Source organism: Bubalus kerabau, chromosome 7, assembly GCF_029407905.1.
Source record: "Bubalus kerabau isolate K-KA32 ecotype Philippines breed swamp buffalo chromosome 7, PCC_UOA_SB_1v2, whole genome shotgun sequence".
Taxonomy (NCBI): Eukaryota; Metazoa; Chordata; class Mammalia; order Artiodactyla; family Bovidae; genus Bubalus; species Bubalus kerabau.
In genome coordinates this window covers 29756625-29776054 of record NC_073630.1, presented here as the reverse complement: position 1 = coordinate 29776054, position 19430 = coordinate 29756625, and the positions used below count along the sequence as shown (strand labels likewise).

The 19430-nt window shown below is 40.9% G+C and overlaps 1 protein-coding gene and 1 long non-coding RNA gene across 5 annotated transcripts in view; one reads left to right on the top strand and one right to left on the bottom strand.

Moving 5' to 3' along the window:
• The window catches only part of LOC129657598 (uncharacterized), a 42214-nt gene extending 41220 nt beyond the window's left edge, over positions 1-994 (bottom strand). Inside the window, exon 1 of the long non-coding RNA XR_008716873.1 lies at positions 874-994. This is a non-coding gene — a long non-coding RNA (uncharacterized LOC129657598). The remainder of the gene's footprint in view (positions 1-873) is intronic.
• On the top strand, positions 94-19202 carry ETNPPL (ethanolamine-phosphate phospho-lyase). Of its 4 annotated transcripts, XM_055587936.1 has the most exons (13): positions 95-326; positions 2985-3103; positions 3368-3527; positions 5797-5871; positions 9213-9303; positions 10483-10599; positions 12339-12421; positions 13226-13451; positions 14364-14518; positions 15126-15215; positions 15439-15569; positions 17141-17208; positions 18634-19202. In XM_055587936.1, the coding sequence occupies exons 1-13, from the start codon at positions 271-273 to the stop codon at positions 18754-18756; spliced, it is 1494 nt and encodes a 497-aa protein (XP_055443911.1). In that variant the 5' UTR covers positions 95-270; the 3' UTR covers positions 18757-19202. The 4 variants fall into 4 exon arrangements, with proteins under 4 accessions (XP_055443912.1, XP_055443911.1, XP_055443915.1 ...); XM_055587937.1 differs by lacking the exon at positions 5797-5871 and having other exon boundaries at positions 94-326; XM_055587939.1 differs by lacking the exon at positions 2985-3103 and having other exon boundaries at positions 97-326.
• The last annotated feature ends 228 nt before the right edge of the window (positions 19203-19430 follow it).

Here is a 19430-nt window from a genome sequence, read left to right as displayed (position 1 = left end):
CTGAGTGGCTAGCCCAGGCACTGGCCGGGCGGGCACCAGGCGGAGGAGGGAGGAGGAGGGTGGGGCTTGGCGAAGGGCAAAGGCGGGGCAAGACTTAAAAGGGAGATGACCCCAGCTGGTTGACACCGACCTCGACCTCCGACGCCCAGGGCCAGGGGAACCAACGAGGGAAAACAGGGAAGGGCCGCAGCTGAGGCCGTCCGCGGGCTCCGGACGCCGGCGCAGGGACTGGAGAGGGAGACCTCTGGGGGCGCCCGGCACCCTGCCACCATGTGCGAGCTGTACAGCAAGCAAGAGACGCTGGCGCTGAGGAGAAAGCACATCGGGTAAGGGCTCCCCAGCCCAGACGAGAGGCGCAGAGAGTGGGAATCACCAGGTCACCAGGGCAGGGAGTGAAGAGCTAAAGCGGGGCCGGGAGCTGGCTGGCTGGGGTCCCGCGGGGAGCGGGACCTGCCGCTTGCCCGCCGCACCTGCGTACACGCGCCGCCGCCCGCACCCCAGGGGGGCTTCCTTGCAGCAGGGTCCCGGGTGATCCCCGCGCTCTGCAGCCCGCGGCGAGGCTGAGGGCTGCGGGCCGGTTGGGGGAATTGACCATGAGGGTTGATAGCCACTGAAGAACACCGTTCCAGGGCTGGGCTCTGGAAGGGGAGAAGGGTAGTTCTCCGCCACACTCACCTACTCGAAAGTTTTCCATAACTATGAACTCTGAAATATTTTTGACGATGGCTATGAAAACTAATTCTGACAACTTTTGTTGAAAGCGAACTCTTCCTTTTTGCACGCTTCGTTAAGAAGTAAAAGGTTAATCTAGCCAGTGGAGGGGGGAAAAAAAAAGCGTGGACACTTTTTAAAGGGTAAGATGCCCTTACTCACCTTGGTCTCCCCAGATGTGCCCGCTCTACAACGTAAAGATGCAGGGTTCTCTCGGGTCTATTTTCGTTTTGCTCACATTAATAGTATAAACGACTTGGTGAGTGAGCGTACAGGACCCATACTTAAGTCAGACCTGGGCTCTGGTCCTAGAAGAGTGTCAAGTTACCTTGTGATCTCTGTCACATTAAATTCCTCTTCTATGAAAATCTGAGTGGCAAGGTGGGAAGTACATTAACAAAGAGGCAAGGTCAAGTCCACAGTTTTCAGCCCACATTCATAAGGAAGAACTTTTCTGGATTTTAACTTGTAGTTAATAAACTAACAACTGAATTTGAACCAATAAGAACTTCTCATTAGTTTCATTTTAGCTAATGACACTTAAGTTTAGGTATTTTTAAAATTTTATTACTTATTCACAATAATTACAATACTTTCTAAACTATTGTGTATCAATTTAATACATAACTATTTACCCTCTAAACTACTCTAGTGCACATGGGAACATGTTTTCTGTGCATGCAAAGCCACCAAAATAAAACGATATTTTGGGAGCTTTTCTAGTGGTCCAGTGATTAGACCCCTTGCTTCAAATGCAGGGAGCTTGGGTTCAATCCTGGTTGGGGAACTAGGATCCCACATTTCCTCATGGCATGACCAAAATAAAATAAATAAATAAATATAAATAATAATAATATATCTTGTTTAGTTTCTAAACATCCATGGAGCCAAGATCAGAAATGTTTGTAATGTTTTCATGTTGCTAAAACTTGTACTCCAGACAGCCACCAAGTAACCATAAATAGGGATGACATTGTATTAGACTCCAAAGAGTGGGTTAAAAGGTTAGAATAATAATTGGATCGTATTAGTTAAGAATAGAAAATCCATTTGCTGCAGAACAAGAACCAATTAAAAGCCATGAAAATGATCTGTAAAATCTCCTGCACACTATTTAACACTAAGTTATTTGTAGTAGCTTTTAGTGTATTCATTTCTTTACAAGTAGGTTTGAGGGAGAGATTAGATGACAAGCAAGCTCTATTTTGGGCAAGGGCATAAGACAGTCTTTTTTTTTCTTTCAATTTTATTGGTATGTAACTGACATACAGCACTGTATTAAGTTTGAATTTCTCAGCATAACGATTTGACTTACATCATGAAATGACTATCACAGTTAAGTTTGGTGAACATCCATCATCCCATTAATACAAAATTTAAGAAATAGAAAATCCCCTAGGGTTTGCTTTCTTAACAACTTTCGTATAAAACATACAGCAGTGTTATAATCAATCATGTTAAAAGGTAAGATGCCCTTATCATGTCGTACATATAAATTATATCCATAATACTTATTTACCTTATAACTGGGAGTTTGCACCTTTTAACTATACTCATCTGATTTCCCTGCCTCCCAGCTCTTCCCAAGAAGTGTAATCTCTTTTTTCTATGAGTTTATTTTGAAGCATAATTCACCTACAACACTGTGTTAATTCCTACTATACAATATAGTGATTCAATATTTCCATACATTTCAATATGGTCACTGTGGTAAATCTAGTTACAATCAAGACAAAAATCTACTTCCAAACTCTGGTTTTCTCTCTTATTGGCTTGAACCAAGCTTCTTAATTTTTCTGTGCCTGTTTTCTCACCTATAAAAGTGAGAATGATGATAACTCCTATTATAGTATTGTTGGAAGGATTAAATGAGATAATATTTGTAGTAGCTATCAGTTCTTAATATATAGGAAGGCTAAAAAAAAAAATTTTTTTTTTCCTAGTTGAACAAAATTTCCCAAAGGAAAATTAGTTCTTGGTTTGTGTAATTCGAGCTGTCAGAGTTGATCCATGTGCCTCTAAAAAGTATTGTCGGATCGTGGCAAATTTAATATAACAAGCATAAGAAATGTGAGCAATGTCACGGATGGGGGATTAAGGTAAAAGTTTCCAGGCTAATATGAAATTAAAAAAAAGAAAAAAGTATGTCACCTAGGTTGTGTTTTCCCTTTCTTTTATGTAATTGTAATTTTCCACCCATCGTGACCTTGACCGAGAAGGGCAAACACTGAGCAGTCCTACCAGACCAAAGTGTTTCCTTTCATTATTTCTAGGCCTTCATGCAAAGTTTTCTTTGCTGCGGATCCCATCAAAATAGTGCGAGCCCAGCGGCAGTACATGTTTGACGAGAAAGGTGACCAGTACTTGGATTGCATCAACAATGTTGCCCATGGTAATGTGCTGTCTTTGTTGTGCCTTGAAGAGTACATTTATGGATTAAGGCAGCTTTGGCACCATTGATATTTGTCCCAGGATTTGCAGTGGCTGTAGTTCCTCAGCTGAACAGGGCCCTTAGTCTTAGGCTGGGAAAAGCTAGAACAAAATGTGGGAGAGGAACAGGATCAACTTTTCTTTTTTTTTGCTTCAGAATCTGCCTCACTTCCCAGGCATTTCGAATTGTAACTCATTTTGAGGACTTTTGTCTTTTAAATTTTAGTGGGACACTGCCACCCAGAAGTGGTCAAAGCTGCCCAGAAACAGATGGAACTACTAAATACAAATTCTCGATTCCTCCACGACAACATTGTTGAGTATGCCAAGCGCCTCTCAGCAACCCTGCCGGACAGACTCTCTGTTTGCTATTTTACAAATTCAGGGTAGGTTTCAAGGTTTTTCCAGCCATCCCCATTCCCATGAATCTCCTTGTTTCCTCTCTCACACGTCTTTTCTATTTTGATTGCTGGTGGAGTAGGAATATCTAAACAGGTTTCCTGAGACTCTTACTAATGACCCTGCATGGGGAACCTGACCTCCTGGTTCTTTCACTTGGGCCCACCAGCTCCTTGTAGATAAGATACGTGACATCGTGTTCCAAGGCTCTTGATGTAGCCCAGAAGTGCAATCCCATGATTAACATGTGCGTGTCACTCAAGACTTTTTACTACCACGCTTCTTTGGTGATAGATGGGGAAGAAATGTTTAGGGAATCCCTAAACATTTCCCCAGCACAAACACAAAGGAGGAAGGAATAAATTCAAGTGAATAGATATGTTACAACTTTTAAATTCTGTAAATTCAAATGATTGTATCCCATTCTGTTGAATATTATGCAGACATTAAAAAGTATGTTTTGGGGGGAACTCCCTGGCATCCCGGTGGTTAGGACTTCAAGCTTCCACTTCAGAGAGCCTGGGATTGATTCCTGGTCAGGGAACTAAGATCCCACAAGCCGGGAAGTGCAGCAAAAAAAAAAGTATGTTTTTGAAAATACATGTTTATAGACAGGTGAAAAGCTTACCTATTAGGAGGAAAGCTGTCTATACAACACAGACTCTTATTTTTTAAATGATATATATGTACATATATACTAAAACTAAAAGAGATTCTGTGATTCCTTTTCTTTCTGGCCACGCCTGAGGCTTGTGGAATCTTAGTTCCCCACCAGGGATAGAACCCAGCCCCCTGCAGTAGAAACTAGTCCTAACCATCGGACTGCCAGGGGAGTTCCACACTTCTCTTTTCAATGAGGTATTCTAAAACCTAATTTATAACCAGAAAATTGTTTTTTTTTTTTCTTTGTAAAGAATTAAGACATGTTAGGATCTAATTTGTTGTTTTAAAGCATTCTTGCCTTCAGTGAATTAAATAGCATAGTATTTGACTTTCCCTTCCAAAGAATCCTATGCTGTCAAAGAATGATTAGCCTTAAAGAGCACTGTCACCAAAGACTGGAGGTGACAGAGCCTGGAATAGTATTAATACAAAGAACATTCTGGAAGTTAACCAGGCTTCAGTCAACACTGGCTCTACCTCTTCGTAGCTGTGAGAACTTATCCTTGTTACTTAACCTCTCTGAGCCTTCACCCATAAAAAGATGACAATACTTGCCTTGAAGAGTAGTTATGAGAATCAATATAAGTAAAACAGTATAATAGCTGGCACATGATAAACATGCCACAAATGATTACTTTTCCACCTGTGTCTGAGTAGTATATCTAGACTCTCTACAGCAGATAGAAAGATTACGATCTTCATTTTTTAAAGTCTCGTTTATCCATCGATCTACTTATTTTTGGCGGTGCTGGGTCTTTGTTGCAGCTTGGAGTTTTCTCTAGTTGAAGCGAGCGGGGCTGCTCTCCAGTTGTGGTATGTGGGCTTCTCACTGGTAGCTTCTCCTGTTGCATAGCATGAGCTCCAGGTACACGGGCTTCAGTAGTCGCCACAAGTGGGCGCAGTAGTTGTGGCCCATGGGCTTAGCTGCTCCTTAGCATGCGGGATGGAGAAGGAAACGGCAACCCATTCCTGTGTTCTTGCCTGGAGAATCCCAGGGACAGGGAAGCCTGGTGGGCTGCCATCTCCTGGGTCGCACAGAGTTGGACACGACTGAAGCGACTTAGCAGCAGCAGCATGTGGGATCTTCCTGGGCCAGGGGTTGAACCCTTGTCTCCTGCATCGGCAGGAGGATTCTTTACCATTGAGCCACCAGGGAAGCCCTGATCTTCATTTTCCAGATAAGAAACTAATCAAGTATTAGGTCAGCACAACACGGATCAGTGGCCCTCTGGTTAGTGGGACCTTAGACTCCAATTCCTCCCATTGAGATCACACTTAATATAGGTTTCTTGGGCTCCTCACATTTAGTCACCTATGATATGGCTGAACTGGGCCAGAGTTTGAAATAAGCAGTATATCCTTAATTTGTGCTGAGTTTCCTCGTGCATCTCATTCTTTTTTGAAGACATCTGGGGAACTTAGGAGGATGACGTGAGATGGCTGGCTGGGCAAGATTGAGGGGGAAGAGAGGACCTCAACTTATTTATTTATGCAGTTCTGTGTAGTTGAAATCCTCAACTTTGAAAATAGCATTTCAAAGGATTTTTAAAGAGCTTATGTCACATTGTTCCTCTCTCTCTGCTATCTTAATAGATCGGAAGCCAATGACTTAGCCTTACGCCTGGCTCGGCAGTTCAGAGGCCACCAAGATGTGATCACTCTTGACCAGTAAGTCTTGGACACAAAACTTCTCAGCAGAAAGGTCCTTCCGAGATGAAAACACATTGATTCTATCTACACTAATACCAGAAGTAGGTACAGAGGAGGCTGGATGGCACAAGGATTTTTTTTTTATTATTATGTTTAAGATTTCAAGGCCAACTCGTGCCTAGAGAACACTTAATTCTTTCCAAGCACCTGGAGGCTCTTTTGGGTACTGTGGTCATGGTCTCATGGGCTTTGTATGAATTAGAATTTACTTTCACACATTAACTATTTACTGAGCCACTGCAATGTGATTATCCACTGTAATTGATTTAAAAGACAGTAATTTAGAGCAAATTTTAATGACTACAAGCAGCCAAGTTTAAAAAAAAAGGGGGGGGTAGGGTTTGGCTACATTGTACAGCATGCAGGATCTTAGTTCCCCCACCAGAAATCAAACCCAGACTTCCTGCATTGGGAGCAGAAGTCTTACCCACTGGACTGCCAGAGAAGTCCCAAATTCATTACAATTTGACAACTTCTATCTTAACTGAGATTTTTTTTTTAATTGTTTCTGCCTGCCCACCCCACTAATCTCACACACAGGGTTGAACTGAACATGCACCTCATTTCTTGCCCATCTATAGGCTTCTCTTGTTTTATGTGTTGGTTGATGTAGTCATTCTCTATTGTGACTGTAGCAAATTATCACAAACATAGTGGTTTAAGCAACATGAATTTATTCTCTTACAGTTCTGGAGGTGGGATGTCCAAAATGGGCCTCACTGGGCTGCAAGTTAGGTAGCAGTAGGGCTGCAGTCCTAGAGACTCTAGGGGGAAATGTGTTGCCTTGCCCCCAGCTTCTAGAGGCTGCCTGCCTTGCTTGGCTTTGGGCCCCTTCATTCACCTTCAGAGCCAGCCATGCCATCACTCCAGCCCCTGCTTCCATCACATCCCTGTCTCTGACCACCATCCCCCTGCCGCCTTCTTTCACTTAGAAAGACTCTTGTGATAACATTGGCCCCTCCAGGATTATCACTCCATTTCATGATGCTTAATCACATCTGCAAGGTCCCCTTTGCCATGTAACATATTCTCAGGTTCTGAGGATTAGAACGTGGGCATCTTTGGGGAGGGCAGGCTGATGCTGCCTATCACAGAATGGACACTGACTGCCCTCTGTGCCCAGCTACCCCAGGCAGCACTGCAGGAAGCACCCTTAGACATGTGCCCTTATGGACCTTTCTGAGGATCTCTTAGGAATAAGCACCCAGAAACAGGATTGCTAGGCCATAGGGATACTGTAAACATTGATTTGAATAAATGCTGCCAGGTCGGTCTCCAGAGTGGTTGAAACACTCTACCCAGTGTATGAAATGTTCCATTTCCCCATATCCTGGGCAAAGCCTGAGAGTATTGTGCCTTTTTTTCCTTTAATAGTTTCTGGTCTAATAAGTATGAAATAATATCAATGTTGTTTGTATTTGTAATTTTCTAATTATGAGATTGAGTATCTCTTCATATACTTATTATACATTTGTGACTCCCCTTCTGAGAATTAGCTTCACTGGTGGCTCAGATGGTAAAGAATCTGCCTGCAATGAGACAGGCCAGGTTCGATCCCTGGATTGGGACGATCTCTTGGAAAAAGAAATGGTAACCCACTCCAGTATTCTTGCCTGGAGAATCCCATGGACAGAGGAGCCTGGTGGGCTACAGTCCATGGGGTTGCAAAGAGTCAGACACACCTAAGCGACTGACCCACTTTTTTTCGAGAATTATCTGCTTATATTCTTTACCCAGTTTTTCCATTGGGATTCCCATCCTTGTTTTTGTGGTTGCATGCATAGACTGGATCAAAGGATCTCAGCCTGGACTGTGTTTTAGAAATATCTGGGGAAATGTTCTTTTTATAGTGCCAGTCAGTGCCCAGGCCCCACCCCAGACCAGTTAAAGAGAGTCTCTAGAGGCAGAGTCCAGGAAACCAAGTTTCCCAAGTGATTCTTTATGCACACAGACCATTTTGGAAGTTAGCCTCTTTTATTTGAGACATTACAAATATTTTTTCCCAATCTATCACCTGCCTTTTAACTTTGTCTATGACATCCATCTATTCAAAAAAAATTTTGATTGAATCCAAGAGTTTGCATTTTCTTCCTATGGTTTGGTTTTCTAAGTTTTGTTAAAATCTTTCCCCCATACATATCCATCACCATCCCTCAGATCACAAAGATGCTCTTCATTTTCTTCTACTGTCTGTAACTGCTCCTCATTTAACTCCACCTAGAGGCCACTGTGTTGCCATTTACGTATGGCTGAGCTTGCTTCTGTCCCAGTCATAACTTTGTTCTTATTCCAATACCATACTAATTTCATTGCTATTGCTTTGTAGGATGTTTTAATCTATGGTAGAGGAAGTACTCCCTCTTTGCTTTATCTATTCATAGGCCTTTTATAATTTCCAGAGAGAGACAGAGCCTGTTATGTGCTGGCACAGAAAGAGAGACATCAACATTTGATCTACTGTGTGTGTGCACATGCTCAGACATTTAGTCATGCCTGACTCTTTGCAACCCCATGGAGATTCTCCAGACAAGAATACTGGAGTGGGATGCCATTTCCTCTTCCAGAGGATCTTCCCAACCCAGGGATCAAACCCCTGTCTCTTATGTCTCCTGCATTAACAGGCAGATTCTTTACCACTAGCACCACCTGGGAAGCCCTTATAATTTCCAGTCTCCTGATTATATATATCTTGGAAGAAAAAAACATTCAGGGGAATATCATAGCCACCTGTATTTTAAGTGAAAGAAAGGAATTTCACAACCTTAGGAAGAACTAAGTTTGATCACCTCTCAACCTTAGTTCTTTTTGAAAAAACCTCCTATTCCTTACCAATTTGCATTTGTTCAAAATGTGCTATTGGACATCCTTTAGAAACCATCCTAAACAGAAACACAGCCCATTTTATGATATAAATTTGTTAAAATTTACTAGAATATAACTATAAATGTAAAGAATACATGTAAAGAATACATACATCTGATATTTCTCATGAAACTAGAGAAAATAATATTTTATACTTAATCTAATTTAGCAGAGCTAATACAATCCAAAGAAATTAAGCTTTTTTCTGGCTAAAAACTGCCTACAAGGATACATACTTGGCTTTCTATGTGTTTTATTGCCTGAATCAGGAGAGCTGGACAAATTAATGGCCAGTCCTACCATGAAAAATTGGATTCCATATAGTTAAATCTGGCACCAATGTTGAGATTCTCCCTGGATGATACGCAATACTATTTTTCACATCCTGGAAGAGCATCCTGCTTTGAATGATGTTGGTTACCGTTTTTTTGTTTCAGTGCTTACCACGGTCACCTATCATCTTTAATTGAGATCAGTCCATATAAATTTCAAAAGGGCAAAGATGTCAAGAAAGAATTTGTGCATGTGGTAAGTATCTTGGAATTCAAGAATCAGAATGTTACTACTGGAAGAGTGCCCAGTGATAATCCAGACCAATCTTTGCATTGAAATGAAACCACGAAGAAGGAAACTAAGATACAGAGCTGTTATATGACTTGCTAAAAGTCAGAGAGTTAGTTAATGACAAGATGTGGGTTAAAATCCATTGATGCTGCTAAGTCACTTCAGTCGTGTCCGACTCTATGCGACCCCATAGACGGCAGCCCACCAGGCTCCCCCGTCCCTGGGATTCTCCAGGCAAGAACACTGGAGTGGGTTGCCATTTCCTTCTCCAAAATTGATGAGTACCATACAAATCAGCACAGTGGTAGTGACAGCTGTTATTCACAGCTCTTATTTTATTTTTCTTGCCCCTGGATCTTCAATTACTTTTTCTATCACTGAAGCCAATTTGAAACTCAGAGTTGCATCAGGTGTGTATGACTGTCTTAAAATTACTCTATGCTAAATTATTGTGTAAATTTATTAAGTCAAATAAATATTAAATGAAAGAAAATAAAGAAACCAAGTTGATGAAGCAGTAAAACTCATTTGGCTTAATTAAGGATCAGTGGATGTTTTTAAGAGAATCATGAATACATTTTTTCAAAATTTTAAGATCTGAAATTACTCCTAAAGCACTCTGAATTTCTGAATGATTACAATTTGCTATATAGTTGGTAAGTGCTGGTTTATTTTCTTCTTCTTTTTTAAAAATGTTTCTTGGCCTCACCAGACAGCACATAGGATCTTAGTTCACCTACCAGAGATCGAACTCACACCTCCTGCTTTGGAAGCTCAGAGTCTTAACCATTGGACCACCAGGGAGGTCCCTATTTTCTACATAGAACAGTTAGTATAGTTTCCATTCACTGAAATTTTCAAATAACATAATCACATTTGTTGTTTGAATTGCCCCTTATGTGATCAGGGATGCAATTTTGACTTCCAAGGGCCTAGAAGTAAATCCAAGCTCCTGTTCACAATGCAAAGATTTCAAGTGTCACTAAATTCAGAAATGTTAAGGAAAAAGAGCAGAAGAACCTCGCGTCACATAAATCCATAGGTCACCTTTCTATTATGCTCTTGTGGGGAAATACCCGTTCTTAAAAGCTCATTTGTCCAGGAGAAAGATCATGAGAAACTGTTATCTTTTGATGTTTTCAGGCACCAGCTCCAGATACTTACAGAGGAAAATACAGAGAAGACCATGCAGACCCGGCCAGTGCTTATGCAGATGAAGTGAAGAAAATTATTGACGAAGCTCATAACAGCGGAAGGAAGGTTTGTATTTACAGCTTTGGAAACACGTTAACATCTTTCATAAAATAGATTGAAATTATCATGATACACTAGAGACGTGGAAAAGGATTAGACGGCAAATCCTTTCTGTTCTTCTCTGGTTACATTTTCACTTAGTTCATATATCAAAAAATGTATTATTGTAGTCATGCCTCTAAGACTATTTTTATTTATCCTGGAAATGTAATTATTGTACCTGTTTCAGAACTGGTGGTCAAATTCTAACCTTCCCAGTGGGATGCAGACTCTGGTGCAAAGGGATAGGAGGAGAGAATTAAGAAAGGTGATAGCCCATGGACAGAACATTCCAAATGAGAGTAACATGAGGGGCTAACATAAGGTGAAGAGGCAGGGTAGCCCCAGGGCCTCAGGATCAATGCAGGCTCCTGGACCCTGGGAGCCTTAGTTTTCCCTAGGATTGGTTCAGCTTTCCTGAAGGTGCTGAGCCTGGGTAAGACCAGGCAGGAAAATGCTCTTCCAATCTGTGTCCGCACTTTTTTTTTTTTTTAATCTTCATTGAATTTATTACAATATTTCTTCTGTTTCATGTTTTAGTGTTTTATTTTGTTTTGTTTGGCTGAAAAGCATGTGGAATCTTAGCTCCCTCCCTGGGGATCGAACCCTCACTCCCTGTATTGGAAGGTGAAGTCCCAGCCACTGGACTGCCAGGGACATCCCGGGGTCTGCACTTCTAAAACAAACCAAAATCCTACCGAGTAGGAAGAGCTTTTGTTTTCTCAGCCTTCACTCTACTATCTTCCACCTTCAGCCTAATGTTAAATTCTCAACCCACGTAGGGGTTACTTATATGAAGTTTTAATGTGATTTGACATATGCTTTGCCTTCAAATTGATTTATGGCATCAATATGGCAATTAAAAAAACTTATTAATTGAGAGAAAAATGAAGACTTTGTGTTTTCCAGTTCAAGTATTTTTATCTTAATGACTGGAGCGTCATTTGCCTTTCTTAGCTATTTTCTTCTTTTTCTTCCCAACCCATTCATTTTTCATATCTTAAAAGAGGTAGTCTAGAGTAGAACCTTGGTTCCCTTGTATGTTTGTTTTTAATTGAAGTATAGTTGATGGCTTGACTTCTTATCTCATACTATTTCCATGCTTCCTCTGAATTTAGTGATTTTTTTCTTCTCCTTTCTTGGCCTCTAGACCATTTCCTCTGCAGTTCTATGGTGAATTGCCTACGTTGGTTAAGTTGTAAGCCTGGTTCAGGGCAAGAACCAGAAAGAGCCCAGTAACTAAGGTTTGTGACCACAGGTCACCTTCTCACCTCCCTGGTGAAAATTCCAGACTCAGGCAGTCTAATTCAACAAGTTGAGTAAATAGGCATTACAGTGATATGTTTGCAACCTGGGTAATTTTGTAGAGGCTCGTATCAAAGACTGATCAAGATGTCCGTCTTATTCAGTTGATCCTAATGCAAACACTGCATTTAAATTAATTATGGAGAGATGGAAGGCACCTTTTCCACCATTTCTAGTGGTAGTTTCATAAGAAACCTAAAATTTCAGAAACTAATGCTTCAGATCACTTGTTTTTCCAGCATGAACATCTTTTCTTTTTAATCAAATGGCCAATTTGCCTCTTGCCAGGGGTCCATTCCCAACCATGTTTAAGTCACCCTCTCTATAAGAAGTCCTCTTTTTTTTTTAGGGGGTACGGGAGGGGGACCGAATGGACTTTGACCCCATCTTCTCTTGTATAGATTGCTGCCTTTATTGCTGAATCCATGCAGAGTTGTGGCGGACAAATAATTCCTCCAGCAGGCTACTTCCAGAAAGTGGCAGAGTATGTACTTGGGCATCTTTGGTCAAACAGAAGGAACTGTGACAGTTCCGCAGGGTCATCTGGTTGTTGGAGAAGTATGGAAGTACTTCCCATTGTTGTTTAGTAGCTGAGTCATGTCAAACTTTTTTGCGACCAACTGTAGCCCACCAAGCTCCTCTGTCCATGGGACTTCCCAGGCAAGAATCCTGGAGTGGGTTGTCATTTCCTTCTCTAGGGGATCTTCCCAACCCAGGGATCAAACTCAAGTCTCCTGCACTGGCAGGCAGGTTCTTTACTGCTGAGCCACCAGGGATTAGATGGTAAATAGCCACTTGGGAGTGCCTGCCGCCCAGGACTCCTGGAACTCCTCACCTTCCAAGATCCCAGCTAATAAAGGGTTTGCACACAGTCTAGCCAGGGGGTCCTTGAGGGCTCTGCCCCACTTTACCCACCTGGCATCCTCTCTGATTGATTGGTGTCCAAGCTTTGCTGATTAGTAAAAAGTTGAAGACTAACTCTGCTAACATTACTTTTTGTTCACTTTTTTCTCTTGCCACTTAAAATACTGCAGTAGAGCTTACTTTAAGCAGCACAAACCCAAACAACATAAACTATATCTTATCTGGAAATGACGTGATTATATTTCAAAGTCAATGACATCACATAGATGTCATTGGGGATTTGAGCACTGAAATGTTTTTAACAAAGATTACAGACTTCAGGTTAACACCATTCTTTTTAAGTCCTCAATAATCCGAATCTTGAAGGGAGGATATGGGGGCTGTCAGTGACCTGAAAGCATCATGCTGCCCTTTTGCTTTTCAGATATGTTCGTGGAGCAGGAGGTGTGTTTATCGCTGATGAAGTTCAAGTAGGCTTTGGCCGAGTTGGGAAACATTTCTGGAGTTTCCAAATGTTTGGTGAAGACTTCGTTCCAGACATAGTCACAATGGGAAAACCAATGGGCAATGGGCACCCAATGGCATGCGTGGTAACAACCAAAGAAATTGCAGAAGCCTTCAGTGCCTCTGGGATGGAGTATTTCAATACGGTAAATTTTGACCTCCCACATTAATGCTAAGAGGGAAAAATTCTGTGTGTTCTTACATTTCTTTCCAATGTAATAAAGAATAAATCTCACTGTTGCCAGCTAATGACCCCAGAACTGAAGCCAGACTTTGATCTAACCATATTTTATTCTGTTTGGCACAATCCTCCTTGTATTTTTTCTTGTATCTTTCCCCTTTCTAAAATGTTCCTATTGATTGTTCCAGTGATAGATGGCCCTGGTAAACTCTAGAGGTTATGATATTTCATTAACAGATGATATGATCTTTTTTTGTTTTGTATCACATTTAAATCCCCAAAACACATCTGAAGTGTTTAGATGATTCAGTACTATAAATATTATATGGCTGTCATAGGAGATATTAACTAAATTTCTATCTTTTGGAAATTTTATTTCCTTGATTTTGCCCCACAAAATTGTAAAATTCTCAAGTTTGGAAAGACTGTTATAGTTTGTGCAATATGTGTAATAGGACTTGTTTCGGCTAAAAGTCAGAATCAAAATCTAGGAACATAAATTACTTGGAGAAAATGTCATTTTTTGGCTTTTTTTTTTACACAGATATTCAAGTGCTGCAATCCACATCCCTCTAACTAAACCACACTCTGAAATCCTTAATTCCCAACACAATATCTGTGTTTGGTTTGGATGAACTTATACATTCTCCAGTAGTCCTTCATACCAGTTATGTAGCATATATATAATTTAGAATTATATTCTCAATCCTGAATGAATAGAATCATGCTATATTCTAAACTTAAAAAGCTAATATCACAAGGGAAAATTTTATTGAAATTATAACTTTACTTGCTTAAATATGAGCCAGATTTCTCATAGATGAAGCAACAGCACGAATTCAACTAGTCTGTTTTCTCATTTATCTTTTTTCTGCAGTATGGAGGAAATCCAGTATCTTCTGCTGTTGGTTTGGCCGTCCTGGATGTAATAAAAAATGAAGACCTTCAAGGAAATGCCACAAGAGTAGGGAATTATCTTATTGAGTTACTGAATAAGCAGAAGACTAAACATACTTTGATAGGAGACATCAGGTATGTTTATCAAGGAATTGTAGTTATTTGTATGTCCAAATGAATATTGGTGAGCTTATAAATTTAAAATAAATTACACAAAACCAAATCTAGAAAACACTGAAAAAACCTTTTTCATTCAGAACCCAGATATATCACTATTAACTTTTGGGTATATATCTTTCCTGACTTACACTTAAAAAAAAAAAAAATTAAGCCAGGATAATTTCAACAGCTAGAAGATGAAAAGAAGAAACTTAAAGTAACTCTATATGATCTATGAAAAAATAATTCAAATGACATCTAAGAAACATCACTATTTTTCATATATGTATTTATCATCATTGATGTAATATGAAACTAAATAGTATAAGATTGTTTTTAAGCCTTTTTTTTTTTTGCAATTACGTGATAAAAAAAAATGGATTACAAAAACTAATTTCAGAAACTAAGGAGTCCTGTGGACACTGGATTGGTATCATGGATTAATTAGAACTAGTAACAACTACCTTTAAAGAGACTCATACTCAGCCTCAAATCAAACTTGAGTTTGGCAACTGTTAATTTTCTGTGACAATGTGGTGCTTGATAGAGTGTATGTCAAGTTTCCTTTCTTTATCTCCCTCAGGGGCGTTGGCCTTTTTATCGGGATTGACTTAGTGAAGGACCATCAGCAAAGGACCCCCGCCACAGCAGAAGCTCAGCACGTCATCTACAAGTAAACCACCCCTCACCTGTTTGGTATCTCAGCTTGAATGATGTCCACTCTCTTGAATGTTTTTACTTCCTCTCTTCTCCCTGAATACGGAAAGTTTAAGACTCTTGCAATTACAAACGTGACTTCTTACATGCATATACTAAATTGCTGTCTGTTCACATCATTCTGAAATCATCTTAGTTATTGCTTTTCTGCACTCACATCTATTTCCTGCACTAATTAGGATGAAAGAAAAGCGAGTGCTTCTCAGTGCTGACGGACCTCACAGAAACGTCCTTAAAATAAAACCACCTATGTGCTTCACTGAGGAAGATGCCAAGTTTATGGTGGAACAACTTGATGGTATTCTAACAGGTCTGTCCACAGATCTTTAAATAAGATGCCCCCCACACCTCCATCCTGGTCATACACGACAGTGCATCTTGCTGTCCATGGTAGAAGTGAAGGAGGGTGGAAATGACTGTGTAAATTTACATTATCATTTATTTTCACTTTTAAAAAATAATTGCATGTCTTCATTGTACCACAAACCACAGATGTTGCAGTGTAAGAGTCTTTGAGTTTTATACCCTGAAAATACTTGAAGTGTTGTTAATAAAACTTATAGGCTATAGGTTAACAGTTATTTGCTATGCCCTGACTCATTTGACTTTGCGCTTCACTTATTACAATTTCATTTTTGAGGGTTTGTTCATCATTCAGAATTATAGCCTGTCATAGGAATTAATCTTTTTTGACCTCTGTTAAATAATGAGGTTGGGCTTCCCAAGTGGTGGTGGTGGTGCTGCTGCTGCTAAGTCGCTTCAGTCGTGTCCGACTCTGTGCGACCCTATAGACGGCAGCCCACCAGGCTCCCCCGTCCCTGGGATTCTCCAGGCAAGAACACTGGAGTGGGTTGCCATTGCCTTCTCCAGTGCATGAAAGTGAAAAGTGAAAAGTGAAAGTGAAGTCGCTCAGTAGTGTCCGACTCCTAGCGACCCCATGGACTACAGCCCATTAGGCTCCTCTGTTCATGGGATTTTCCAGGCAAGAGTACTGGAGTGGGGTGCCATTGTCTTCTCCCCAGGTGGTGCTAGTGGTTAAGAATTCACCTGCCAATGTAGGAGACACAAGAGATGCAGGTTTGATCCGTGAGTTGGGAAGATCCCCTGAATTAGGAAGTGGCAATCACTTGCCTGGAGAATCCCAATGGACAGAGGAGCCTGGTGGGCTACCATCCATGGGGTCACAAAGAGTTGGACACGATTGAGTGACTGAGCATATACATTAAATAATTAGGTTAATTTATTTTTCATAAATTGAGATTAGCTAAGTAAGGGAGCAATGTAAAACCATACCGAAAAACATAAAGCCCTTTCAAATGTTGGAGCTTTTAGGTACATTTTTAAAATTTTACTTCTCTGCTCCCGCTCAGCCTCTTGGGGTTGGGATAAGGCTGATAAGCCAGGAATCAGTGCAGTATACAAAATAGATCATTAATATTGGAAAGTTGAGAGGCAGCCCCAAGTTATTTGTAATACGGTCACTGTCTTTGGACTAAGAGACGCCCAAACCTGGCCAGCAGTCCTCACACATCTATTTCCTCTGGTCCCTTGAAGGCCAGGTGGATCAGAGTACAGGTTGGGACAAATGTCACTATTACTTAAAATTCAGCTCAGAGCCTGAACATTTTTAGCAGTGGGGCTGGACAATTCTTTTAACAATGTGAATGAGATGGAGCTAATGCAGGCTGAGAGTCACGCGTAATGGTGAAATGCAAAAAAGTTGAAGAGGAGTGATTTTAAAACACATGGACCTCTCTATTTTTCTCTAGTAAGAGTATCCCTATAGTTACCAAAATGGGTTTTTTGTTTTTCTTAAGGATTTTTAAAAATGTCTTATATTTATGTTTTATGGTTTTTTCCATCTTATCTACCTTGATGAAGGTTTAGAAGAAGCCATTGGAGCTGAAACTGAGAGTGGGATCTCTAAGAATACTCCTTGCAGAACCAAGGTAAGAGTCACTTGCTTAATATTTAAGGGAAAAGTTTAAAATTGGAGAAATTTAATAAAAAGGAATGCAAATGTTTTAAAATTGTACAGTGACTTTTAGAACAAACCCACCTTTGCTAGAGTTGGCTTACTGTTGCAATTCTGAGTGCACAATTAAATTCCAAGGCAAGTGTCATGCCACTTGACATCTATAAAAGCAAAGAACCGTTTTTACAGGGTCATTCCCATGCTGAAAATAATCATAATAACCTTCAGGCTTGCAACGAGGGCCTTCAAAATATAGAGAGAGAGGATAGCAAATGTCCTGAGCTCCTTCCTGTTTTTCTGAGTGATGCTTGACACTGCTTCGAAGTCCCACATCCCACTTCTTAATCAACAAAAGCTTCGGTGGTGTGACTTCAAAATGCCAGAGTTTGATCCTCCATTGAATTAAAGTAGAAACTTCGACTGGCAACAGGGCCTGGGAACTGTCTGGCGCTGAGTGGCCTAGTTTCTGCATTTGATGTGCTGCCAGCAGAGGGCTTCCCCATTCTCTCCCCAAGCTCCCCAGGCTGTAAGAAAGGGCTCCCCAGGTCGGGAAACAGAAAGGCAAAACCTTGAGAGGCTCTGTTGCATAATCTGTTATTTGTTTATGACTCTGACGCATAAAGGAACCCTCGGTACCTCCAGTCCGCCTACACATCGAGTGTAGTCAGAAAAGCCCTTTCCCTGAGTGAAAAGCATGAGGCCCTTTGAATGAGGGCAAATGATCGGCTCACAGGGTGCTTCTGTTTCTTGGTGCAATACAAGCCAATGCTAGGGATCAGTTCCTCTCTGCTGTGTGAGAGTCGCATAGAGAGTCTGGGGCAGAATCACGGCTATCTGAATCTAGCAAGTTTTGGAAAGTGCTCAGACCCTCAGTTGTGTCTGACTCTTTGCAACCCCATGGACTGTAGCTCACCAGGCTCCTCTGTCCATCTTCTGGCAAGAATACTGTAGTGGATTGCCATGCCCTCCTCTGGGGGATCTTACCAACCCAGAAATGGAACCAGTGTCTCTTTCGTCTCCTTCATTGGCAGGTGGATTCTTTACTACTAGCACCACCTGGGAAGCCTATAAGCATTGAAAAGGAGCTTATTGAAAAGGGGCTCTGAAAAAAGAGTTCCCCCACCAGAAATGCCACTGTGGAGTTAGCAAAGTTAGCATGCCTTTCTGAGTTTGGCTTGGACTCCCAGATTTTAGGTTGCTATTACATTTCTGGTGTCTATGGAAGGTAGTAGTCAGTGTTCGAGAGGAACAGCGCCCTAACACAGCATTCCTGTGTTGTGCTGTGTTGCTTTTGTGTTCTCCCACATGCCGCATTCCTGTGGAGTTAGCCCTGCGGAGGCTGGAGGCTGGGCGCGTTAGCAGTGGGCTGCCCTCTGGAATTTGTACACTTGTCTTACAGATGCCCAAGGAAGCACAGTCAGAATTGCTCAGAGACAGCAGCCTGGAATCCAGAGAAAATCCCAGCCAAAAGAGAAATGGATTGTGCACAGATTCACTGCTCAGCAAGAGGCTCAGGACGTGAGAGATGAGCATTTTACAATATAAATGTCCGGAGTTATAGAGGATAAGTGCAAATGTCCCTTCTGTTAAAGCTCTGTTGTACCCTCTGAAAGAAATGTTTGCATTTACTCAGAGGTATAAAGTCAGTGAGTAATAAGATTAATCCAAATGATAATCAAACCATGTCAAGACTATTAGTTCAGCATTTAGCCTATTAATTCCTTGAGATTTCTGCAAGTACTTCCTTTATTCTACTCAATTTAAGCATCAAATGAAATATTTATTGTTGACAGTTTTACTTCAATATTTTAATCTTTGACATGACAGAGTAAAGTACAGTAGGTTCCTGAACTTTGGAGACTTAGTGCCTTAAAATATTGAATTCTTTAATGATTTAATTTATAAATATTTATGGCTATAATAAAATAAAAGATGATAAGAACCAAAAAAAAATTTTTTTGACCAGAGAAGTATGTACTGTTCTTTCTCGGAGAATCATAGAGTTGGGTGGTAAAGTCAAAAGCCATTTGGGGAAAAATCACATAGCAAATGTGAAGAAGGGAATGAATAATCTGGACTCCTGTTGGGGAACTAGGTTAATCGTGATCCTCTGGGGATGAGGGCACAGGTGCAGAGGCCAGACAAGGAGTAGACCCAGAAACACTCTTAAACATGGAGCTGGAGCAATAGCCAGAG